This window comes from Lissotriton vulgaris, chromosome 5, assembly GCF_964263255.1.
Source record: "Lissotriton vulgaris chromosome 5, aLisVul1.2, whole genome shotgun sequence".
Classification (NCBI taxonomy): domain Eukaryota; kingdom Metazoa; phylum Chordata; class Amphibia; order Caudata; family Salamandridae; genus Lissotriton; species Lissotriton vulgaris.
In genome coordinates, this window is record NC_141693.1 from 1277164696 (window position 1) to 1277191654 (window position 26959).

The 26959-nt window shown below is 46.3% G+C and overlaps 1 protein-coding gene across 1 annotated transcript in view; it reads left to right on the forward strand.

Moving 5' to 3' along the window:
- LOC147712454 (receptor-type tyrosine-protein phosphatase V-like) overlaps positions 1–26959 on the forward strand; it is a 558680-nt gene that overhangs the window by 436315 nt on the left and 95406 nt on the right. The window contains exons 37-38 of the mRNA XM_086923127.1: positions 18626–18761; positions 19945–20024. Of these exons, the coding sequence (XP_086779253.1) occupies positions 18626–18761; positions 19945–20024 (216 nt within the window). The remainder of the gene's footprint in view (positions 1–18625; positions 18762–19944; positions 20025–26959) is intronic.

Here is a 26959-nt window from a genome sequence, read left to right on the forward strand (position 1 = left end):
TTTTAGAGCAAATAAAAGTGCCTTTGGTTTTGAAGATCAGGGCACGAACTTCCCAGTGGCACAGGGGAGTTCAAAGCAGCACTAGAAATCTCACATTAAAACAAAGCACCAGAATAAGGTAAAGAACTAGAAATTTCAAATAAAGTGAAGCACAAGATGGAAGACTTTGATTTCACTAAGTCTCTAAAAACATCAGGAGGCCATTACACACATGCCCTGGAAGATTTCCTTCACAAGCAGGATACCACAGCAGGGCAAAAAGGGTCCGTCCTTTTCCTCCACCACAGACAGAAGCAGCAACTTCAGGCCAATCCAACCCTCACACCGAAAAAGCAGCTCTTCTCACACAGTCCTTCTGCTTTTTTTCTTGCCAGTGTCCTCTTGTTTCTTGAAGTAATCTAAAGTCCTGGGATTTTAGGTCCAATACTTTATACCCCATTTTGTCATTGTTATCTTTGTGGCAGAGTCTCTGAGCCCAATCCAAACCAGCACTGTCTTCCCAGCATGACCACATGGGGGGTGGAGGTAGCATTGTGCAAAGGAAGCACAGCCTATTCAGGTGCTAGTGAAACTCCTCCTGCCACTCTAAATGCAGGCCAGGCCTACTCAGAGGCCCAGCGACGAGTCACCCAGGCAAGGCAGGACAAACCTGAACCCCCCTTGTGATTTCTAGCATGAATGCACATCCCCATCTCCTGTCACTCCAAACCCAGATGCTGAATACACAAACAGTCAGAGGCATACAGAATGGTAAAGTAAGAAAATTACCACTTTGCTAAAAGTGGCATTTTCAAACACGCAATTAAAAAACCACCTTTTGCAAAAGGTGCTTTAATAAATTCTGAGTTCAGAGATCCTAAACTCAATTTTTCTACCTTGTCTCAATTGAAAGTTACACATGTAAAATCTTACAGTGCAGCCCCAATGTTAGCCTATGAGACAGACAGCCTTGCAAATGTGAAAAGCGAAATACACAGCATTTCATTATCGGGACATGTAACACACCAGTACATGTCCTACCTTTCACATACCCTGCACCCTACCCATGGGGGGTACCTTGGACCTATGTTAGGGGTGCCTTACATGTAAGGAAAGGGAATGTTTGGGCCTGACGAGTGGGTGCACTTACCAGGCCAACATGGTGTGGTTCTGAAAATTCTGGACCCTGCTATAATATGGTACCAAGGCCCAACACTCGTGTCACAAAATATCATCGAACCATGACGAATTTGGAGTCAGCAGACCGGTAATGATTAGGACATTATCTCTATGCATTTGCGTTGTGATTGAGTGATGCTATCACCCTTAAATCATGGTTTCCGTCTCGAACCCTCGAGGTTCCATTTTGTGAGCGGCGTCTATCTTGTGGCTTGCCCTCATATAGTCAATTGATTGAGGCCGAGTTTGATCTGAAAGGACACGTCCACCTTAGCTGACTTCCCCATGACCTGGCTGAGCTGACTCCACTGCCTCCAGCCAAACCTGTTCGGGCGGATCCTCGCCCAGTGGCCGAGTAAGATAGCATCAAGGCACAACATGCCATAAACCATTCACTACATACAAACCATGTTATCCACACACATACACCTGTCCCTGCTTCTTGTTTATGACCAGTTTTACGATGAGGAGGTGCCCGATTTTATTGGGGTTTCGTCGATATCTGATGGTAGTTCTGGGCCGGGCTGGGTCATCTATCACAAACTGGACATCGAAAATGTGGGTTTGCCATCATGACTTTGCTTTTTCATTATTGTGGAAATATGTATATGACCGTATTGTAAACTAAAGAATTCTTGCCTGCAGCTGTTATTTTTGTATAAAAGGAGAAGGCTGGCTCTGTAAAAACGAACAGTCTCCTGAGAACTTACACCCTGTGCTGTTGTACTTCTAGGACGCTTGTTACTTGGTTGCAGCCAATAAAACGGATCTTTGACTTCACCTAGAAGACTCTGTGTTTCTGTGGTCCAGAACAGGAAGTACTCAAGAGGTCTTTGGGTGTTTTCCCCTGGCACCACCGGGTTCCTAAAAACCCGGCACCTCAATGGCAGTTTAGCTGCATGCGCAGACACTACAGTGGTCCGGCTGAGACACATTTACAGGGCTACTCATGTGGGTGGCACAACCAGTGCTAGAGGTCCACTAGTAGCATTTATTTACAGGCCCTGGCATGCTCCGTGTACTTTACTAGAGACTTACCAGTAAATCAAACATGCCAATCCTGGATAACTAATCATTGTCACAATTTACACAGTGAGCGTATGCACTTTAGAACTGATCAGCAATGGTAAAGTGCCCATAATCCTATAGCCAACAAAAACATGGTCCGAAAAATAGGAGGCAAAAAGTTTGGGGCTAAACCTTCAAAAAGGGCCAAGTCTAACACCCTCTTTAATAGTACAGGTGAATTTTAAGTTAGAATTTTGAAAATGTCAATGTTAGAAAGTTGGCTTTTTTGGGCCTAAACCAACTTTCAACTTGCTTTTCTGGCAGTGCCCTGTGCCACATGACCATGAATGGCTCTGCCATTGTGGGTTGTGTATTACTGTCAGACAGTGAGACAAAGGAAGCCTGGGTGTAAGGGGAGAGGGTCTTCCTGACAAGATGGCAGTGGAGGAGCTGTATCCTGCCCTGATTAAACTTCAAAGGGCTCTGCCTTCAGCACACAAAGAAACCTGTCACCAGGCCTGCCCTTTACTTTGTCAACCTAGGCAATTTGGTGCCAAACTCATTAGAAGGGGAAGAACGGACCAGAATCAGTTTTTGGGGAGGTCAGGTGGAATTCCCCCACACAAAGGCCAGCACCAGGAATAAATGTGGCATCTTCAGAACTGCTCATCAGAACACTCCTGTACCTGTGAAAGATTCAAAAGAAAGCCTGCCCTGCTGACTCTGTAAGGAGGACTGCCCAGATGATCGAAGAATGAAGATTGGACCTGCTTGCCTTGAACCCAGGCTACAGTGACTCCAAGGGTCAGTTGGAAGACCACCTGCGTTAGCTACCAGGACACAACAAGCTTGCAGAGGTCTCTCTGCAAATGCTCAGCTGACCAGCACCAGCTGGACCTGTCTAAGCCTTGCTGCTGGAGTGAGTCCTGATGCCAAAGAGGTGCCCCCAAGGTCCCGGGTCATTGCTTTGCATCTCACATACGAAGTGACTCCATCACAATGAGAATTGACTGCCTGTAACGATCCCCAGCTCAAAGCTCAGGTGAGACCTACTCTTTATGCGACCATGACCATCTTCAACAACTGACAGCATGAGGCCTGCACTTTGCACCAACAGCAACCGTCTTCTACCTAATCAGACACCCCGTCCCTAGGTAGCTCAACCCAGCGAATTGTTTATTAAAGCCCTAGAACCCGCCTCATGAATGCATGGACTTACTAAAGGAAGTCTGTAGGCCTACCACGCACACTTGCTATGCAGCTAAGTGGAAGACGTTTGTTCACTACGGTAACCCAAACTGCATCAACCCTCTTACACCAACGGTAAAAGATATCATATGCTCCTCACTCTTCTAGGTACCTATTATTAGTCTTCATGGAATGCCATAAATGTGTCATTCCACTTAGAGAACCTGTACCAGTCTGGAACCTGAACATTGTCCTCACCAGACCCATAGGACCTCTCTTTGAACCACTGCATTCTCTTCCCTTTGCAGTTTCTTTCCCGGAAGGTCAATTTTTTAGTAGCCATAATGTCACTTAGACATCTTCGTGACCCACATGCCCTCACACTACAAGAACATGTTTTCCAAGTACATAATGGCAGGGTTGTCCTTAGAATTAACCATAAGTTCTTGTCTAAGGCGGTCTACCCCTTCCACCTTAGCCAACCTATTGAACGCCCGGTCTTGGTAATAGTCAGCACTTCACACACTTGAAATCAAATGTGCTCTCATGCATTACATAGAATGGAAAAAGTCCTTCCGTTAAACACAACCTCTTTTTGTTACCTTTGCACAGCATCATAAAGGTCAGGTCATTTCTAAGACAAAGATAGCCAAATTGATTGTTAAATGTATACAAACAGTTTATACTAAAGCCAAAAGAAGCCTACATGCCCACCCCATGCCTCACTTCACCCTCAAATAGGGTGCAACTGTGGCTTTTTTAGGAAACATACCATTAGCTGACATCTGTAAGGCTGCTACCTAGTCCACACCTTCACAAAGCATTACTATGTGGACATTTTAACAAGGCATCTGGCTAGAGTAGGCCAGATTGTCTTACAGACTGCTCCATCATTGTAGGAAAGTAGCCCTTTTTGACATGGTCACCCACACTTTGTGCCTGGTGGCTGATTTGATTTTGACTGAAAGTGCACTCAGTTGCTGCTAACCAGGTCGCTGATGCCAGAGTTCTTTCCCAAAACTGTACAATTGTTTCCTCAGGCAAAACATTTTAGTGCCCTCTGTAAGTCCCTAGTAAATGGTACCCCTGGTACCTAGGGCCTGAGGTACTAAAGAGGATCCTTTAGGGCAGCAGCACAAATTGTGCCACCCTAAGGGACCCCTCACCAAGCAAATGCAAGGTTGCCATTGCAGGCTGCGTGTCTTGGTGCAGATAAGTGAAAACACAATATGTCGCACATCCCTGTGTTCCGTGTCCCCCAACACTGCATGTGCTATTTGTAAGTCACCACTACAGCATGTCGGACAGCCCTGAGGAAGTGTGCTGAATTTTACATGTGAGGACATACCTGCATTAGCAGATATGCCCCTGTGCTGGTCTGTCCTATTACTGCCAGTGCAAGTGGACAGGGAAGCCATTTTAAAACATGTGCTGAACACTGGTGATAACGAGTCCCCCAACTACATGATGGCTTGACTGAAAATAGGGATGTTTGGTATCAAACATCTCGTATTGGTAAACCTACACAGATTCAAGTGTTGGATTTACCAAACCATGCTCTCAGAGGGCATGCCCTGAAAACCTATCTGCTTCTCGTGTGCGCCTTGACTGCTTTCCACCAGTCTGTCACTAGAGACACTGTTCTGACCTCCTAAGGTGACAGCCTCTGCTCTCAGGAGGCCCAGAACAAAAGCCTGCCCAGGAAGAGAATGTAACTCCCTCACCCACAGGATGACCAGCTGATTAGCCTCCCCAGGCTTGCAAACTTCAAGGACCTGCCACCTTTGGACTGTGAGTCTGGCCCCTCTCACAGGAAAGGAAGCAGTCCCTATTTGTCCAGTACCCCCTTGGCGCTTGTACAGGTGGGATAATTAGCCCATCAGGTAGGCGTGCCAACCCCAGGCTAGTACCACCCTTAAGGTGAGGTAAATTGAAGTGGACACAATTTTTCAGAAGTAGCCATCTTTGTGATGGCATACTTAGGAATTCTGGGACAGGGTTATGCCCACTTCCAACAGGAATTGATCATTTACGGGGCATAGTGACCCCAAGAGTAACTACGTATAGGGGCTAGAATCTGCATCCTCTCTTTGCAGCGACTGATCTCCATAGAATAGCATTGGGCTAATGGTGCTGTTTTGCACCCTGCACCAGGTCTCCCTTGTGCCACTGGTGGTATACTATTGGTGCTAAATCTATCGGTGAGGTTTGACACCCTGCACTCCTTTATATGTAAATGAATCAAGTAATCCTTTGTTTATGGGTGCTATCGTTTGCTCTGACTGGCTCAAGTCAGTGACATAACATGTAATTCAAACAGAGAACTGCTTGTAAACGATGCACTGTGCACACGTCCCCGTAGGGTATTTTATCAACCACACTTGTCGGTAGTTTCAACAATTATAACAATGATTTCAAACAATTTTTAAATAAAACATTTTCTAGTGTACCAAACAATAACATGCAACCAGTCGGATGCGAAACATCTTTTGTTTAATCGAAGTTTTTCTTGTCTTGTGATTGATGCTTCAATCTTGGTACATTACTTCATGTACATACATCTTGTCAGTAGCTCCCAATGCATTTCGGTATAGCAATACCTTCGTCAGGGGATGCTCTAAACAAATACAACAATAGTAATCAGAACCGTCAATGTGGGAAACCCACATTCCACCATATAACAATTTACATTGTTTGCAAGTTTGTCATAACGAGTGCCAACTAAGCGTGACCTCCACCACTATGCTGTAAAACTAAAAGTCACCACGTGTGACACTGCACGCAGATATGTAACCAAAACCATACCTGTCTGTATGTCGTGAACTACTGCTATGAGTTTCATGAGGTGTTCCTAGATAACAAAGCACTAAAGTAACTAATCAGGTAAAAAACACACCAAACCATGTCATTCAGAACAGAAATGTGCTCAACTGTATAAGGCTGAAACCAGACACCGCCTACCTCTTCCAGTCGCATGTATCCCCCAAGTAGATAAGCTTGTAGTAGTCCTCCTTCTAATCTTCTACCTCTGCAATGAATGCAAATTCCGTTTAAGTTCCACACAAGCCCGAAGGTTCATTTCCCACCCGAGATCCCTCGCGTGTTACCGCTTACCTTGCTATCTCGAGCCTAAACTGAGAATCACCGTCGCGCGTTCGAAAAAACGCCTCCTCTAACCCTCGCCTCTACAACTCGCTATCTTATTCCGGGTAGAAACTAAAAACGGACTACCCGAACTGGCGTTAGGCGCCATCTTAACCTAGTCTCCCGGCGTGTTGATCAAGATGATAAAAACAATAACCTAACTGTGCTAATATTTACAAACGTGGTTTCTAACTACTTGAAAGCAATGAAAAGTCTGCCAATGAATAAGGTGTGAAATACTCCACTGAGTGAGCGCTAGTTGTGACAAAATTGCCTTTTAGACAATACACATGAACCTGAAAATAACAATGTACAATGCTTCAATATTGATTACAGAAAACATGTAAATTCAATTTTGTCGTTGAGACCCTGTGGCTCAAGCGTATTCAGTCTGCGAATCCAGTATGTCTCCCTCTGTAATAGTTGGCGATTGGTGTCAGCATGTTCTTCCTGATCTATGTTTTCTAGTACTGTGTAACGCAATTGCGGAATTGTATGCTGTCTCTCCTTCCAGTGCATGGCTAAATTGGACTTCGGATTGCCTGTTCTTATGAGACTCTTATGTTCGGTGATACGAACTTTTATTTTTCTAGTGGTTTTACCCACATACACAAGCCCGCACGGGCATTTGATAGCATAAACAACTCTGCTCGTGTTGCAATCTGAGGTGTGTCTTAGCTGTATACGTTGACCTGTTTGTGGGTGTGTGAACACATCCCCTACCATTACGTTGCCACAATGGCCACAGTTGTGACACTTGACCATGCCTCTATTTCGTCCTGTGCCTGTTTTTGTTAGGGAATGTTTCAAAATCTCTTTTATGTTCCTGGACCTTGTGCGTGCTACTATGGGTTTATCAAAAAACACATCCTTGAAATCCGTCTCCTGTTCAAGCACCTCCCATCTTTTCAGAATGCTTTTCTTAATGAATTTACTGGACGTGGAATTTTTAATGACAAATACCTCCCTTTTCAATGGTGTTTTGACAGTCTTGGTGAGTAATTCCTGTCTGGTTTTCTAACTTGCCTTCTGTTTTGCCTGCTGTAATACCTCATCTGGATAGCCTCTTTCCTTGTATGCCAAAACCATACCCTCCATCTCTTGAATGCCTTGTTCTTCCTGTGAACAAATCCTACGTACACGTAAGAACTGTGAAAAAGGTAGATGGTTTTTTAAAGATTGTGTGTGAAAGCTGCTGTAATGCAGCGCACTGTTACGATCTGTCGCCTTTTTATAGAGTCTGGTTTCCAGACTGCCCTCTTTGATTTCAATGAGGATATCTAGATAATTGATGGACTTATCCTCCACTGTGTATGTGATCTTGATTTGATCATGGCACTGATTTAACTCTGTGAGTAAGTGTTCCAGCTTGTCCTTTGTGCCATCCCACACTATGAGGATGTCGTCTATGTACCTTACATAGAGCCTGAGGTTTTGTGTCCATTGGGGATTCTGTAAAACATGCTCATTCTCATACTTAGCCATGAATATATTAGCAAAAGTCGGTGCCCCTGTAAAACCCATGCTGGTGCCTGTCCTTTGTAAATAGTAGCTGTCTTGCCATCTAAAATATCCATGAAACAAACAGAAATGCAACAGTTCCAAAAGAAAAACATTTGTGCCTTCGTCATAGTCATGCTGTAATAACATCCATTCTACCGCCTCTAAACCCTCCTGATGAGGGATAGAGGTGTATAAGGCACATATATCTACAGTACATAACAATACATTTTCTCCTTGCATGATGGTAACTTGGCTGATCTTTTTTAAACAATCCGTGGTGTCTTGTATGTATGTGCCCCATTGTTGTACGAGTGGCTGAAGATAGTGATCCAGAAATTTGCCTAACGGTTCATGCAATGACCCGCATCCCGCTACAATTGGCCTGAAAGGGGGGTCTGTGGAATTTTTGTGCATTTTGGGCACCATGTATATGTGTGGCCTCTTAGGATGTTGTACCGTCAAAAATTTACGAGTTTGCTCATTGATCCAACCCGTCTCCTGTGCTTTCTCAAGAATAGTGTTCAAAATAGTTTGAAAACGAACTGTCGGGTCAGTGTCCAGTTTGATGTATGTGTCTTGATCAGTGACATGCTGATTCACCTTTTCCAAATAATGAGAGTGGTTGAGTACAACCAATGCTCCTCCTTTATCTGCTGGTACAATTTTTAGCATATCATTCTGCGCCAATTTAACCAAAGTTTGGTGTTCTGATCTAGTGAGATTGTTATGTCTTGATTTAGTCTTTGGAATCTGCTCTACATCTTTTTTTACCAAGGTTTCAAAAAGGTCTAAAGCCTTGTGTGAAAATGGAGCCATAAAATTGCTCTTAGGTCTGAAGACCTGTGGTGGTTCAGTTGTAGTGGATGAAGTTGTGGACTCTTTGTTAATCGTGTGGAAAAACCAGCGTAACCGAAGTTTCCTCATGAATTTAAATAATGCAACCTCGGTCTCCAATGGGGTAGTGGAATATGTCGGAACAAAAGACATACCCTTGTTTAATACTTTGAGTTCTATCGGGTTCAATTGGTAATCTGAAATGTTCATCACTAGTTCCTCCTGTTTCTTGGCTTTTTTTGTTGAACCTTTTCCCCTCCTTGTCCGTTTTTTTGGAGTGAGTTAGAGGAGGCGTTTTTTCGAACGCGCGACGGTGATTCTCAGTTTAGGCTCGAGATAGCAAGGTAAGCGGTAACACGCGAGGGATCTCGGGTGGGAAATGAACCTTCGGGCTTGTGTGGAACTTAAACGGAATTTGCATTCATTGCAGAGGTAGAAGATTAGAAGGAGGACTACTACAAGCTTATCTACTTGGGGGATACATGCGACTGGAAGAGGTAGGCGGTGTCTGGTTTCAGCCTTATACAGTTGAGCACATTTCTGTTCTGAATGACATGGTTTGGTGTGTTTTTTACCTGATTAGTTACTTTAGTGCTTTGTTATCCAGGAACACCTCATGAAACTCATAGCAGTAGTTCACGACATACAGACAGGTATGGTTTTGGTTACATATCTGCGTGCAGTGTCACACGTGGTGACTTTTAGTTTTACAGCATAGTGGTGGAGGTCACGCTTAGTTGGCACTCGTTATGACAAACTTGCAAACAATGTAAATTGTTATATGGTGGAATGTGGGTTTCCCACATTGACGGTTCTGATTACTATTGTTGTATTTGTTTAGAGCATCCCCTGACGAAGGTATTGCTATACCGAAATGCATTGGGAGCTACTGACAAGATGTATGTACATGAAGTAATGTACCAAGATTGAAGCATCAATCACAAGACAAGAAAAACTTCGATTAAACAAAAGATGTTTCGCATCCGACTGGTTGCATGTTATTGTTTGGTACACTAGAAAATGTTTTATTTAAAAATTGTTTGAAATCATTGTTATAATTGTTGAAACTACCGACAAGTGTGGTTGATAAAATACCCTACGGGGACGTGTGCACAGTGCATCATTTACAAGCAGTTCTCTGTTTGAATTACATGTTATGTCACTGACTTGAGCCAGTCAGAGCAAACGATAGCACCCATAAACAAAGGATTACTTGATTCATTTACATATAAAGGAGTGCAGGGTGTCAAACCTCACCGATAGATTTTTTACCCCAGGGGCTCACTCCTGGCACCCAGCACCCACACATTATGGATTTTGATGAAATATCGCATCTGACAACCAACCAAGCAGATGTTAAGGCATATACAACAGAGGAAGCAGAGAGTGTGTATGCACTGATAAAAGATGTCAAAGATTTTCAGGGAAAACCAGGTTCCACCACACAAATGATAAAACAATTACAATACACATTAAGAAAACAAATCAACCAAAGGCTTCATGCCACGACGTTAATTCAATATCACAAAGTCAAGCGTATTCCGCGCGGACTACGTGTATCCCTTAGACCACTCTTATTCAAATTCAATAAACCTTTTATGCTAAGGTGGTATGCGATACTTAATAAGTGTTCGCTTGATTTAATTTTGCTCATAGTGGAAGAGTTGTCAAACATACTAAAAGAACTGGATATAGAGATTCAAGACTTGAACACAGAATTATCATCCAGGTTAACAGAGGAAGAATTAGCAACCACACTTAAGAACATCAATGATCAGTTAGACGAGTATACTAGGGAAGTACACGAACGCAAACTGCGCAAGTTTAAGCGCGACACAATAGACTACAAGCTTGACGAGGTCTATTCATGGGCGGATCAGTATGCCCAAAGAAGAGCATATAAAAAACCGCAAGCTTCGTCCTCAGAAGAGAGTGTAGCAACTGAACAAGACACTTTACCTACTCGTAAACCACTAGAAGCAACTCCCAGCACCAGTAGTGACACAGGTGCCGAAGGTGGCCCAGACACCACCCCAGGGCCGGCTTTTTTAGAGGGGGGCAAAACATCCAACCACCCGCCCACGGAATCACTCCAAAAAAACGGACAAGGAGGGGAAAAGGTTCAACAAAAAAAGCCAAGAAACAGGAGGAACTAGTGATGAACATTTCAGATTACCAATTGAACCCGATAGAACTCAAAGTATTAAACAAGGGTATGTCTTTTGTTCCGACATATTCCACTACCCCATTGGAGACCGAGGTTGCATTATTTAAATTCATGAGGAAACTTCGGTTACGCTGGTTTTTCCACACGATTAACAAAGAGTCCACAACTTCATCCACTACAACTGAACCACCACAGGTCTTCAGACCTAAGAGCAATTTTATGGCTCCATTTTCACACAAGGCTTTAGACCTTTTTGAAACCTTGGTAAAAAAAGATGTAGAGCAGATTCCAAAGACTAAATCAAGACATAACAATCTCACTAGATCAGAACACCAAACTTTGGTTAAATTGGCGCAGAATGATATGCTAAAAATTGTACCAGCAGATAAAGGAGGAGCATTGGTTGTACTCAACCACTCTCATTATTTGGAAAAGGTGAATCAGCATGTCACTGATCAAGACACATACATCAAACTGGACACTGACCCGACAGTTCGTTTTCAAACTATTTTGAACACTATTCTTGAGAAAGCACAGGAGACGGGTTGGATCAATGAGCAAACTCGTAAATTTTTGACGGTACAACATCCTAAGAGGCCACACATATACATGGTGCCCAAAATGCACAAAAATTCCACAGACCCCCCTTTCAGGCCAATTGTAGCGGGATGCGGGTCATTGCATGAACCGTTAGGCAAATTTCTGGATCACTATCTTCAGCCACTCGTACAACAATGGGGCACATACATACAAGACACCACGGATTGTTTAAAAAAGATCAGCCAAGTTACCATCATGCAAGGAGAAAATGTATTGTTATGTACTGTAGATATATGTGCCTTATACACCTCTATCCCTCATCAGGAGGGTTTAGAGGCGGTAGAATGGATGTTATTACAGCATGACTATGACGAAGGCACAAATGTTTTTCTTTTGGAACTGTTGCATTTCTGTTTGTTTCATGGATATTTTAGATGGCAAGACAGCTACTATTTACAAAGGACAGGCACCAGCATGGGTTTTACAGGGGCACCGACTTTTGCTAATATATTCATGGCTAAGTATGAGAATGAGCATGTTTTACAGAATCCCCAATGGACACAAAACCTCAGGCTCTATGTAAGGTACATAGACGACATCCTCATAGTGTGGGATGGCACAAAGGACAAGCTGGAACACTTACTCACAGAGTTAAATCAGTGCCATGATCAAATCAAGATCACATACACAGTGGAGGATAAGTCCATCAATTATCTAGATATCCTCATTGAAATCAAAGAGGGCAGTCTGGAAACCAGACTCTATAAAAAGGCGACAGATCGTAACAGTGCGCTGCATTACAGCAGCTTTCACACACAATCTTTAAAAAACCATCTACCTTTTTCACAGTTCTTACGTGTACGTAGGATTTGTTCACAGGAAGAACAAGGCATTCAAGAGATGGAGGGTATGGTTTTGGCATACAAGGAAAGAGGCTATCCAGATGAGGTATTACAGCAGGCAAAACAGAAGGCAAGTCAGAAAACCAGACAGGAATTACTCACCAAGACTGTCAAAACACCATTGAAAAGGGAGGTATTTGTCATTAAAAATTCCACGTCCAGTAAATTCATTAAGAAAAGCATTCTGAAAAGATGGGAGGTGCTTGAACAGGAGACGGATTTCAAGGATGTGTTTTTTGATAAACCCATAGTAGCACACACAAGGTCCAGGAACATAAAAGAGATTTTGAAACATTCCCTAACAAAAACAGGCACAGGACGAAATAGAGGCATGGTCAAGTGTCACAACTGTGGCCATTGTGGCAACGTAATGGTAGGGGATGTGTTCACACACCCACAAACAGGTCAACGTATACAGCTAAGACACACCTCAGATTGCAACACGAGCAGAGTTGTTTATGCTATCAAATGCCCGTGCGGGCTTGTGTATGTGGGTAAAACCACTAGAAAAATAAAAGTTCGTATCACCGAACATAAGAGTCTCATAAGAACAGGCAATCCGAAGTCCAATTTAGCCATGCACTGGAAGGAGAGACAGCATACAATTCCGCAATTGCGTTACACAGTACTAGAAAACATAGATCAGGAAGAACATGCTGACACCAATCGCCAACTATTACAGAGGGAGACATACTGGATTCGCAGACTGAATACGCTTGAGCCACAGGGTCTCAACGACAAAATTGAATTTACATGTTTTCTGTAATCAATATTGAAGCATTGTACATTGTTATTTTCAGGTTCATGTGTATTGTCTAAAAGGCAATTTTGTCACAACTAGCGCTCACTCAGTGGAGTATTTCACACCTTATTCATTGGCAGACTTTTCATTGCTTTCAAGTAGTTAGAAACCACGTTTGTAAATATTAGCACAGTTAGGTTATTGTTTTTATCATCTTGATCAACACGCCGGGAGACTAGGTTAAGATGGCGCCTAACGCCAGTTCGGTTAGTCCGTTTTTAGTTTCTACCCGGAATAAGATAGCGAGTTGTAGAGGCGAGGGTTAGAGGAGGCGTTTTTTCGAACGCGCGACGGTGATTCTCAGTTTAGGCTCGAGATAGCAAGGTAAGCGGTAACACGCGAGGGATCTCGGGTGGGAAATGAACCTTCGGGCTTGTGTGGAACTTAAACGGAATTTGCATTCATTGCAGAGGTAGAAGATTAGAAGGAGGACTACTACAAGCTTATCTACTTGGGGGATACATGCGACTGGAAGAGGTAGGCGGTGTCTGGTTTCAGCCTTATACAGTTGAGCACATTTCTGTTCTGAATGACATGGTTTGGTGTGTTTTTTACCTGATTAGTTACTTTAGTGCTTTGTTATCTAGGAACACCTCATGAAACTCATAGCAGTAGTTCACGACATACAGACAGGTATGGTTTTGGTTACATATCTGCGTGCAGTGTCACACGTGGTGACTTTTAGTTTTACAGCATAGTGGTGGAGGTCACGCTTAGTTGGCACTCGTTATGACAAACTTGCAAACAATGTAAATTGTTATATGGTGGAATGTGGGTTTCCCACATTGACGGTTCTGATTACTATTGTTGTATTTGTTTAGAGCATCCCCTGACGAAGGTATTGCTATACCGAAATGCATTGGGAGCTACTGACAAGATGTATGTACATGAAGTAATGTACCAAGATTGAAGCATCAATCACAAGACAAGAAAAACTTCGATTAAACAAAAGATGTTTCGCATCCGACTGGTTGCATGTTATTGTTTGGTACACTAGAAAATGTTTTATTTAAAAATTGTTTGAAATCATTGTTATAATTGTTGAAACTACCGACAAGTGTGGTTGATAAAATACCCTACGGGGACGTGTGCACAGTGCATCGTTTACAAGCAGTTCTCTGTTTGAATTACATACTATTGGTGCTGCCTTGGACCTTGCCTACTACTCACATGAACTCCTGAAGATTGGCCCTGTAAGTCACTGTAATATACCTGTTTTAAATACTTGTTCTTCCTGCCTTAGGATAACATTGCCGTACTCTAAAACACTGTGTCCACTTTTTGAACTGGAAGTAATTTATATTTAAAAATGTACTTACTTGAACAATTTCTCTCTGATGCCTAAACATTTATAAAGATACTTGCTATTTTTATAAATTGGTGTGGATCTCCTTCTTGAGTCGTGTGTGTCATTTTGATCATTGTGTGTATTTACAGAAGTCTTGCACTCCTCTTGGTTAAGCCTAAGGCTGCTCGACTACACTACCCCTAATAGAGCACCTTCATATCAGGGGAACCTCTGAACTCGTTACATGGTATATCAGATTATTGACAAATCACATAAAAAGCCAGATTCTTGCAATCATCCACTGGCTAGCCACTCCTTAGAAGAGCACTGTTTTACAGCTGATGCAGAGAATGTGTATCTACAGCCATACATGATTATGCTACTTACCTCCTAAGCAGCTGTTCATCTCATGTAATATGTAGAATCACACTCACCAACCCACCTCTACGGAAGCCAGCGTGTCCTACAGATATCTTCAACCTACATGTAAGAACTGGGGTCATCAATTCCACTGCGGTAGCTTGGCGCGAGCTGGAAGGCACCCGATGACTAGGTGGAAAGCAGAAGTGAAGCACACACTCACACTGAGAGAGGGAAACACACGCAATAAAAGGAAACCACACCAGCCAGTTGTTTAAATCAAGATTCTTTTATCTAGGCTTGTCTCATTGCAGGTAAGTAACTCATTATCATGAACTAAGCATCATTTCATCAGGCAAGTAACTCTCTCAGTACCTCACTATGTGTATGGGCAAGCTAGGCAACAACATTCCTTTAAAAATCAGGTAACATTTCATTGTATAGGCATAGGCAACAACATCTGTCCTAAGCAGGTTCAGTATAGCAACATTTAATAGGACACTTCAATGTAATACATCTCTTAGGCATGAGGTTCATAAAAATGCACAACCCCCTACTTAAATGGCACATCCAACAACAGGAACACAGTTCCCTGCTACAGGCAAGTTGTAAAGAACTCTCCCCTAGCCAGGGGTCACGTTAGGCCCACAAAAGTCAACAATTAGAGCTAATGCCCAGTTCAGGGGGCCCTAGTTCCTTTCCCACTGTTCCAGGCTGTTAACTGGTTTAACTAGGGCAAACTGGGCCCAGCGGCGGTCTCAGTAGGGAAAGGGCTGGCGCGAGGCTGTCTCACTCTGTCACCAGGCTCTCCCGCAGCCCCGCTGCCTCCAGAGTCTCTCGCCCTCCCCCAGGGGGTTTTACATTTGTTTTCAGGCCTTCTAGGGCCCCTTATGGTGTGGTGCGCAGGTCAGGCTTAAGGCTGATCGAGGGGGGCTCGCGCTCTCCTTCGAGCCCCCTTGCCGGTAGCAGAACTGGTCCCGGGCCTCTCGCAGCCCTCTTGGGCCCGGGGACCAATCAGGAGCGGCAGGATGGAGGCTCGCCCGCAGCCCCAATGCCAACGTGGCCTGCGGAGGCGCGTCAGCCTCTCCAAATGGCAGTGCAGTGTTGGCGGGGGCGTGGCCCAGGTCGCGGCCGGCGCCCCGTCACGTGACAGTGGAGGCGGCCTCAGAGACCCAGCGCGGCCTTGCTTGGTACTGCGGCGGCCCTCTTCTGGCTCCGGGGCCGCCGCGAGGACGGAGGCAGCAGCTGAGTCTTCCCCAATGAGGCCCTGGGGCTGCGGAGGTGGTGACAGGCCCCCAGGCGCCTCCCGAGCAAGAGCGCCACCCAGCGGACTTTCCTGACGTGGCGCCCGGGCCGCGGCGGTGATTTACGGGCCCCAGAGTACTTCCAGTCAGCGCAGGTAACCCCGGGCTGCAGCAGTGATCGGACACAGCGCTTTGAACAGGGCAGCGCTCCGAGGAGCAACAGCAGGTGAGCGCTTTAGGGGTACAGAGCTTTATAGCCACAGCGCTCTGACACCCAGGGAATTTCTTACAGGTCCAGTTCTTAGCAGGATGGCGCAAAGAGTGTATAGCGCTTAGAGCTGGTAGCTCTGAGATGGGCAGACAGTCCCGGCAGTAAGCAGTTCTGGCAGTTCAGGGCACAGCTAAGGCAGAACAGCGTAGGGGGGCACAGGTCTGCCAGGGAAGCGCTTGGATGGTGCAGCGCTGTTACCTGGTTGATCCCCCAGCAGTCCTCAGGGTAGGTAAGTGTTTCCTTGCGGCGCTTGATGGTTCCAGCGCCCTTCTGGTGTAGTTTCTTGGGTGGGGGGGAGAAGGGTGGTTGAGTTGGTGGCTCAGAGGTAGGATGATTTCCCTTGGCTCACTGGAGGTGGTTCCCCAACGCTGGGCCAGATCAGTGGGTTGGCAGAGTCCCTCACCTAACTTAGAAAGCAGTGCCTAGGCCCAGTCAGTTCCAGTGGTGTAGGTTCCTCCCCTAGGCCCAACCGCCTAAACTCCTGCAGAGGTTCCCCCAGGTCCAGTGATGCCCCAACTGACAGGTAGATTTCCCTCCTTTCCATTTATACCCCTAGATCAGGTGTCCACTCTCTAAAGGGGGCAAAGTGTAACCCCTCCCCTATTCTGGAATGTTCCAGGAGCTTCCAGATTCTAGGCTATGGGCAGAAAAGACGGGATGGCAGTGTTACTGTATCCTAATGTCCCAGCCTGCTCCTGACTACTAGTGCGTGTCTAAAAAAGCCACTCCGCAGTAGCAGGGGAATGTGACAGCCATGTTGTTAGGAGAGAGCACCTGCACCTCAGCACTGATTGGCAGTGGTAAGGTGCCCAGAGACCTAGGTCCAACGAAAAAGATGGAAAAAACAAGGCAAAGGGTGAAAAGAAAACTGGGTAAGACCACCCTAGGGCTGACGGGTCTAAAACTACATAATAACATAATTTACACTGAACACATGGCCACTATCTTATCCTAATCGCTACGCTGTACCTACTCTCATTCGCTGTGCAGAAAACAAACTAACAATCAAGTCGGTCCTCATGTGTGTTCACTACCCGGGGAGAGGTCACTGAGACCTCAATGCGAAAAACTTCTATGAAAAAAACACAAGTTGCAACAGTCCAAGCCCCACACTGGATGGCAGTATTATGCAGAGCATGTTAATATACAGCACTACATGCGATGAACAGATGTTTACAGGGTAATTAACATAATCCTTTATTTATTACGGTGATCTGGTTTGGTGATCAGATCAATTAATCGCTCTGGTTGATCATGCCAGGCAAAATCATTTTTATGGGATTAATACTCCACCTGTGATGACTATGCTGCTTGTCAGACACCAGCTAAGCGGAGGTCACATTAAGCTTTTTAAAAACAGTGCTTGGTGAACATTCTGCTGAACTGAACCATACAGAATTAACTTTCTTGATACCCAGCATTGCTATGTCATAAAGCCTGGCAAAGGCTGGTGCCCGGTCTAGTTATCTGAGTGTCTGCATATCCTCTCTGCCCTAGCCCCTTTGGTTCATTAGCATCACTCTTGCCACTGCCCGTCCCATCAGCCCCCAAGAGGGGTTCTAGCCCTATATCACAGGTGCCCTGGTGGGATACCATAGAGCTCACCAATTGCCCTACTCAGGAGTATCTCAGGAGTATCTCTACAAAACTTCTTTTCTCCGCTAGTCCGACATTTTTATCGGGGCCAAGAGCAGAAATATTTCCGCCATGTATACCCCCTTTACGGTGAATTCCTGATGTGGCTCCTTGGTCTCATTCTCAAAAGTGACGTAATGTCACCAAAATCCTAGAGGTACCAGTAATGGCATCATTTACTCACTGACCATTGCTCTGTCTTCTATTTCTTAATAAGGAGCGAGGTACATTTGGTTAACAAGTTTCATGCCAGTTGCTAGGGAATTACAAACAGCAACTTAGGTGTAGTATATATGTATGTTCGCGATTTATATGGCAGGGCTATGGAGCGCTGTACACGAGGTACATTATAATGGGGACTACGGCATGGAGTGGGGGTGACAGGGGGCAAAAGGGGGATATGCATCAGGGTAAGTTTTCTGAATAACATACCACTTATCATTGACAAAATGCTCATAAAAAACATGTAATAGATTTGCCTGTAATAAGACTGCATGAATGGAGGCTCTGAAGGATACACCTCCGAACCGAAATGACCATAAGCTGTGATGCACGAGAGCTGATCTTCTGTCTGCTTGCAGTGCAGGGGTTGGCCGCACTGGCACCTTCATATGCCTGGACCGGCTGTTGCAGCAGATGAAGCACGAAAGAGTGGTCGACGTCTTCCACACGGTGTACACAATGAGGCTCAGTCGCTACCTCATGGTTCAAACTCTGGTGAGTCCTCATATTATATTTTTTTCATTCAAACAGCTGCTCTTGCCTTTTTTTTTACTTGGTTCAGGTTGAACATGTAAATGTTGCTCTCTATTTCCTTTTTAGTCTTTCTCTCCATCCTTTCATACCCTTTATCATCTTCCACTAACTCTCAACATCACGGTGCATGACTATTCATCAATTTTCATAGCCAATTTCTCACCCCGTTTCACTTCACTCTAACTTCAGTTCTTGGCTTTTTACCACATTATTGCTATGTTAATGCCAATTGAAGGATGGGTTATTGAAAGGGCTATGGTGCCCCTGAGATGGGCAGCATGCTTTTTCACTTCAGTAAATCCAGTATTGCCCGCCTAGGCCTCTCTTTCCCAGTCCTAGGTTGGAATTCAAACTTGAAGTGATACAACAGGTACAGAAAGTTATTATCCTTGATAGATATTCATTTATGCTAATACAGAAGAGGTGCATGAATGCTCATAGGACAAGTTGACAACATGCAGGACAAAGTACAGATCACTCATTTCAATAGACATAAACATTGCTGTCAATGGTACCTGAGGTGTTACGTTAAGTTTCAAGCTGTACGGACTTCCAAGAGCGCTACTTAGTCTTTGTGCGGGGCTCCCATAAGTTTAGTTGCATTTTTTTTTACCCGAGTCTGAAACCTAACTGACTGAAATCTTGTAAGATGTTACCACATTTTGGAAGCAAGAATGGACAGGTACTAACAGGATAATTAGACTGTGGTGTCATCGGGCTTTGTGGGGGCAGGCTGTGGAGGGCTGCGGAGGGCTGCGAAGGTTGGATTGCTGGCGAATGTGCAAAACTATGGTGTCTGAAGAAAAATGTGCATGACTGCAGTGGTAGAATGATGCACGTGGAGGTGTGGATGAATATGTTGGGTGAATGATTTTGCAGGGAGGTATGTACATGTTTTATGCAGGGTGCAGTAGGTCATTGACATATGGTAAAATATGGCAAATGAGAATATTTAGCTCTTTTATCTAGCACCACTGTCCCCTTCCACAAGACTGATATTCCAAATAATGTTAGTGACAGCGATAAAGGGGTACAGCTTTGCATTAATCTTTGTTGCTGTGATGCATACCGTTGGATAACAGTACCAGTACATTTAGAATAGTTCACAAGAGTCTACCATTCAGAATATTTTCTTGCATTGCAGAGACAGTATATTTTCCTACACACTTGCATCCTGGATAAAATCACAGAAGAGCAGCTAGTAGGTCTTGGTGACAAAGAAACGTAAGTACTGAGTTTTCTTACGACTTTAAAACATTTATTTACGAATATTTGGTGTTCAGTTTATATTACAGGTCTAACTGAAAAGGCTTATTGGTGCTGTAGTAAGCAAGATAAGTACTGACCTCAGGCTTATTGTGGAATCTGTCCTGTTTTCATAGCATTCCCGAGAAGGATTTCCCTCCTTTTGCATATAGAGGGGAGCAAATTAAAAGCTAGAAAGACTACAAAGGCTTTGGCCTATCACTAAAATAAAAGATCCTCAATGAAGAACAAATTCTGGAACGAGAAAGCAGGGTGAATGGGGTGAGGTGCATGGAGCAAACAAACAAAATGAAGGGATGTACCACTTGTATAGTTACCATGGGTTGTATGATGCAACCACGATTTCCCCAACCCTGCATGCCTAAACAATGCGGTCTAAATAACGACCGCTTCTTAACCACGCATTCCTATACCATACTTGCTTTACCACAAATGTTCATGGTAAAGGCACCTCCCTACCCACTGCCCTAAGGTACCAACTCCCCCCACGCCCCTCCCACCCCAAGGTGCAAATACCCCAACCTCCTCCCAACGCCCACGCTGTGCCATTCCTCTGCTCTGTTGCATAAAACCCTGTCCCTTAACCCTGTCCCTTCACCTGACCCTGCCTAGCCCTTACCTAGCCCTGAAAACTGCCCGCCCTCCCTAACCCCCAATAACTACCCCGACTACCTATTCCCACCCCCTACCCTGAGGCATAATACACTAACCCCTAATTTAAAAAAAAACTGCCCCAACACTCTCCCAGCCCTGAAATCCCGCCCCATCCCTGAAAACTAGCCCCACACTCCAGCCCTGAAAACTACCTCCAACCTCCCAGCCCTGAAGACCAGCCCCGAACCCCCATCCCAAAAATCTACTCCCGACTCACTCCTGCCCAGAAAACTACCCTGACCTCCTCAGCCTACAAAACTACCCCCAACCCACCCCCAACGCACAAAACTATCCCCGACCCCCAGTCCACAAAAGTACCCCAACCCACCCACCCCAGCCCCACTTACATCACCGCAGATCTCTCCCTGCTTCCTGCTTTTGTCCAATGCAGCCCGCAGCACACAAAATATTCCCGACCCACCCCCAGCCCACATAACAAGCCCGACCCCCAGCCCAAACAACCCCGTCCACCCCTCAGCCCACAATACATTCCCAACCCACCACCAGCTCATAAAATACCCGATCCACTCACCAGCCCCACTTACGTTACCTTTCCCTGATTCCAGATTCTGTCCATCTATTCCGCAGCTAGACCACGCATATGCCTTTACCACGCACATGCGTGGTTAAGACATAGTCACATCAGGGCCACAGCACCCCCCGCCCTCGTGATGCCCAAACCCGCAAATAACACACAGACACCAGTGTTAAGTTTGGGAAAAATTGCTGCAGGTTTATTACATACAACATATGTAATGATGGTGGGTTAACTTACAGGCGATCCAAGGGCAGGCCGCATTCTCGCCACCTGCCCGCCTGTTGAGCCAAACAGCACACTGGCGAACCACCCAACTGCTGCACAATTATTATAATTATTATAATTATACTACACACGCCCCTTGCAGGGCGTGACTAGGCAAACCCCCGGCTGCACAGGCCCACAACCGCCCGAAGGACTACTGGGGCGCCGACACGAGTTCCTGCACCTCCCATGAGGTTACAGGTTAGGCTCTGAGGTTAGGCTCTGGCACCCCTATGTGCCCGCTGAAGTACAGTTCTTGCACCTCTCTTCTTCCGGATCGCCCAGTAACTCCGCCTGCAACGAAAAAGGAACACATTAATGCTCCCCCCGGAGCCCCCCTCAAGCAGACACTCTTGGTTCAAGGAAGGGCGGGAAAAGAGTGTCCCGAAGCAGTATCGCGACGTTCGGAGCGGCAAAGAGGCCTTCACGAAGGTGCAAGGTTATAATAAACCCTCTGAGGCTCCTCCCAGCCGCCCCGGACGTGCGTCAGTGACCCGCCTACCTACTACTGGGCGATACCTGCCCAGGAGAGGAGTGGCTGGTCACAAGGTGGGCGGGGGCAGCCCTCCGTGACTAGGAGCCCGCCCTCCTGATGGCCACTGCGTGGCCTCGGGCAAGCGCATAGTCACATCAGGGCCACAGCACCCCCCGCCCCCGTGATTCCCAAACCCGCAAATAACACACAGACACCAGTGTTAAGTTTGTGAAAAATTGCTGCAGGTTTATTACATACAACATATGTAATGATGGTGGGTTAACTTACGGGCGATCCAAGGGCAGGCCGCATTCTCGCCACCTGCCCGCCTGTTGAGCCAAACAGCACACTGGCGAACCACCCAACTGCTGCACAGTTATTATAATTATTATAATTATATTACACACGCCCCTTGCAGGGCGTGACTAGGCAAACCCCCGGCTGCACAGGCCCACAACCGCCCGAAGGACTACTGGGGCGCCGACACGAGTTCCTGCACCTCCCATGAGGTTACAGGTTAGGCTCTGAGGTTAGGCTCTGGCACCCCTATGTGCCCACTAAAGTACAGTTCTTGCACCTCTCTTCTTCCGGATCGCCCAGTAACTCCGCCTGCAACGAAAAAGGAACACATTAATGCTCCCCCCGGAGCCCCCCTCAAGCAGACACTCTTGGTTCAAGGAAGGGCGGGAAAAGAGTGTCCCGAAGCAGTATCGCGACGTTCGGAGCGGCAAAGAGGCCTTCACGAAGGTGCAAGGTTATAATAAACCCTCTGAGGCTCCTCCCAGCCGCCCCGGACGTGCGTCAGTGACCCGCCTACCTACTACTGGGCGATACCTGCCCAGGAGAGGAGTGGCTGGTCACAAGGTGGGCGGGGGCAGCCCTCCGTGACTAGGAGCCCGCCCTCCTGATGGCCACTGCGTGGCCTCGGGCAAGCGCATAGTCACATCAGGGCCACAGCACCCCCCGCCCCCGTGATTCCCAAACCCGCAAATAACACACAGACACCAGTGTTAAGTTTGGGAAAAATTGCTGCAGGTTTATTACATACAACATATGTAATGATGGTGGGTTAACTTACGGGCGATCCAAGGGCAGGCCGCATTCTCGCCACCTGCCCGCCTGTTGAGCCAAACAGCACACTGGCGAACCACCCAACTGCTGCACAGTTATTATAATTATTATAATTATATTACACACGCCCCTTGCAGGGCGTGACTAGGCAAACCCCCGGCTGCACAGGCCCACAACCGCCCGAAGGACTACTGGGGCGCCGACACGAGTTCCTGCACCTCCCATGAGGTTACAGGTTAGGCTCTGAGGTTAGGCTCTGGCACCCCTATATGCCCACTAAAGTACAGTTCTTGCACCTCTCTTCTTCCGGATCGCCCAGTAACTCCGCCACAGCCCGTGCGGTGGTTCCCGCTGCCACACGGGCCCCCCACCACTGCTACTACTCTTTACCTGCAACCTTTGCTCAGAAGTGCTTCCTTCAGATAGAGGAGGACCAGGTCTAACCTACAGGCGCGAGATGAACACCATCTGCCACAAATGACCCCAGTCCTCCAACCTTAGCTCAGCAGAGCTTCTCGGCAATCCAAGGAACAAGACCAAACGACAGGTGCGGGGACCCTTTCCACCACAAAGAGACCATATCTCCTGACATGAACATTACATGCCTGAAGGAGTGAAAGGCCCCTCTGCCACTGACCTGCAGATCCCCCCGGGTCCTTACACCCAATCAGAGTAACCATCCCCAGTTTGTGGGGCAATACTACCAGGAAAAGACCAAGGGAGAGGAGGGGCCCCTACTGCTGAATGCCCTTCGTATCATAAATAGGCTGTCCAGCACATGCCACTGGAACTCAACCCCTCACCTCACACAAAGCGTAAGAAGACTACACCCAGGTGAAGGTACAGCGACTGCTGCCACCCCGTCCTCTGCACAATCATCAACAAAGTATGCTTACGTTGAAAGTTCGTGCTGCTATCTTCAAAAGAGCACAGGGGAATTGGGGTGGATCCATACTTAATAGACTATAAACTTGGGCGAAGTCCCATCGTATGTTAAATACATGATTAAACAGGAATTACAGCAGGCATCACTTGCCCTCTTGGGTTTTAGTCAGGAAGCAGCTTAGGCCAAGCTACCACTAAGTTAGCTAGTCTGTAGGATGACTTACGACCACCCCCAAGGGATAGCTGAGACTAAAACCAAGAGCCCCTTAAGCTCCTGACCTGCATAAAGACCCGCCTGTAGAAACCAATGCCACTCTTACACTAAACAGCACACCCACCTGGGTACAATCCCTCTACAGCAATAGTGTAGACTATCCCAGGTACGTGAGGTCATACCCCTGGCAAGAGACCAGGTGAATCGGGGGCCTCCCCTGCTGGTACCCCTCCCTAATCATGCAATAGGGGAACCAGCGCATGTCACTGAGACACACTACACACCTTCGCACAAAGCATCAGCAAACTACACCCAATGATGTACGACTACTGCTGCAGCGCAGTTCTCAAACTTCAACTGTAACTGCTAAGTTTACGCTGTGCAACTAAACTCACGAAGAATACGTAAGTCTACTGCAGTGCGCAAAGCATCTATTGGGATAAAACTTGCGAGGTGGACTTACATGTGATATACAGGATTACCAAGGTAAAAGCCGGAATCACATGCCCCCTAGTTTAGCGGTTCTCAAACTTCAACTGTAACTGCTAAGTTTATGCTTGTGCCACTAAACTCACGAAGAATACATAAGTCTACTGCAGTGCGCCAAGCATCTATTGGGATAAAACTTGAGAGGTGGACTTACATGTGATATACTGGATTGCCAAGGTAACAGCCGGATTCACATGCCCCCTAGTTTAGCCTGAAGGCTGCAAGTCCATGCTACCTCGCGGATAGCTTGTCTTTAAGGATGACTTACGACCCTCCTGAGGGATATGATAAACTGAACCAAGGAGGGTGGGGGGGGGGGCACAAGGTTGGCGACATGAAACGTCAGGCCAGCTTCTCACTTTGGGAGGGGCATAAAGGAATTTAGAGTCCTCTGGCAGCCAAGGTGTTAAACAACGCTGTGCGTGATTCCCGGAGTAATGGGATGTCGCTATACTAAATATACTTTGTATCCTAGCTGCCCCGCAGGATGCCAAGGATACAAGTGCCCAATCACTGTGCAAGCCCACACCGACCTGCTGCAGTGCCGTCGGGGGGGGGGGGATCTCAAAGCCCAGGAAAGGGTGCCACGGAGACAGGCCACCCTGTCTACTAACAAAAGGGGCACAGGCCGCCGATACCGCCCCCACACGACAGAGGTCAGATTAGGTGTACGGCCCGAGCACTAGGTCGCCCCCACCTGGAAGAAGGAGTAGGGTGAGGCACAAAAAGGTTCTACTCTTAAAGACACCTCCCAGAACTATGGGCCCTCTCTCATCTGAAGAGGACCTAAATAATGGAAGAGGTCTCCTATACTAAGGGGCCTCCCATTGTCAACCCAAGGAAAGAGTCTGCCAGGTACAGAGAATATACACTCTCTCTACCAACAAGCATGCGTCACTAACTCTAAGTCACAGTGGACAAGAGCTTGAGTGGCTACGGCGCCTACTGCATAAGAAAGGTGAAGGCGTGTGCCTTCAAACTGACCAACAAGATTTCCCAGAGAGGGACACTTCCACTGACACTACCTGCCCTTTCCCAAAATTGGAGGCGGACCTACACTTCTAGTAAATCTACTTGCCTAGAGTGTGGAAGTATCTTCCCAGCAGTCTGACAACTGTCAAGTGATCTTCTACCAGGAATAACTTGTAGTAACATACACTTATACTAACCTCTTGTAACCACTATGTGCTACTAAGAAAAGATTGGTTACCTGACAAGCACCAGAGAAACTAACGCCTGCGTAACCATCATTCCTGGGTAGGCCTGTCTACCAGCAGGGAGGGTTGGGACCACCATGAGGCCCCGAGCCCCCTCAGAGAAGTGGCCCACATACACGGCCACCAACAAAATTAAACATCCAAAGGCTGATCACACTGGGCTCATCAATAGCATATGTTCGGTGCCTTTCAGATGATAAAGCTCATAGGTGCCGACACTGGAAAAGGCCAAAGCGCTGCTTATAGGCTGGAGAAGTGAGGAGAGAAAAGTGGCCGAACGCCGTGGATGCACAAGTGGAGCCTGCCAGGACATGTGCTTAAGAAAATTAGCAACTTGTATGCAAAGACTACTCTTAGTCAAGTAAAAGGGGGGCATGCCCCAACACACAGTGCATGCCCCAACACACAGTGCAAGCTATATCCCCCATCCCTGCGATACTCCCTGGTGCAGCCTGGCCCAGGTAGCAAAGGTAACTATTCTGTATGAACTCAGATCTATAGGGTATTAGCTTGACTGTGCTGTCATGGAGAAGGATAGACTGAATGGAAGTCCGTCTTAGGCTAGTGCTAGAATTAGGATAATTAGGCAAATTCTAGGTCTTACCTTTTGCTAATAGTATCCAAAATAACCCCCATACGCATGTCAATCTCCTGGGGCCTTAAACAATAGGTGCAGTAAAACTCGTTATATGGACAAGCCCGGGACCTGCACTGATGTTAATTTAACCCATGAGAAGAAAAGGTCCCATGCCACTAGTCAATGCTCTTCCACAATACTGCTGTTGTCTGTCTGCTTATCCACGGCTCCGGAATCTGTAAGGCAGCAACTGCTGTGCCATCAGTTTAGGAGCACCTGCTGCTCAGTGAAATGTAGGGTCTACAGCCTGCAATGTTACACTCATTTTGCTGAAAAGTGGAGGCACTGTTGAAACCTCAGACTGAGCCTGTACTGCCAATGACATACCTGAAGAAGACGGTCCCTAGAGGACTCCCAATATAAAATTACTCAAGAAGTGATTCTACAGCTGGTAAGAGAACTCAGAAATAATTCTCTTGTTGGGCTGGAAGACAGCCATGTATACTGAT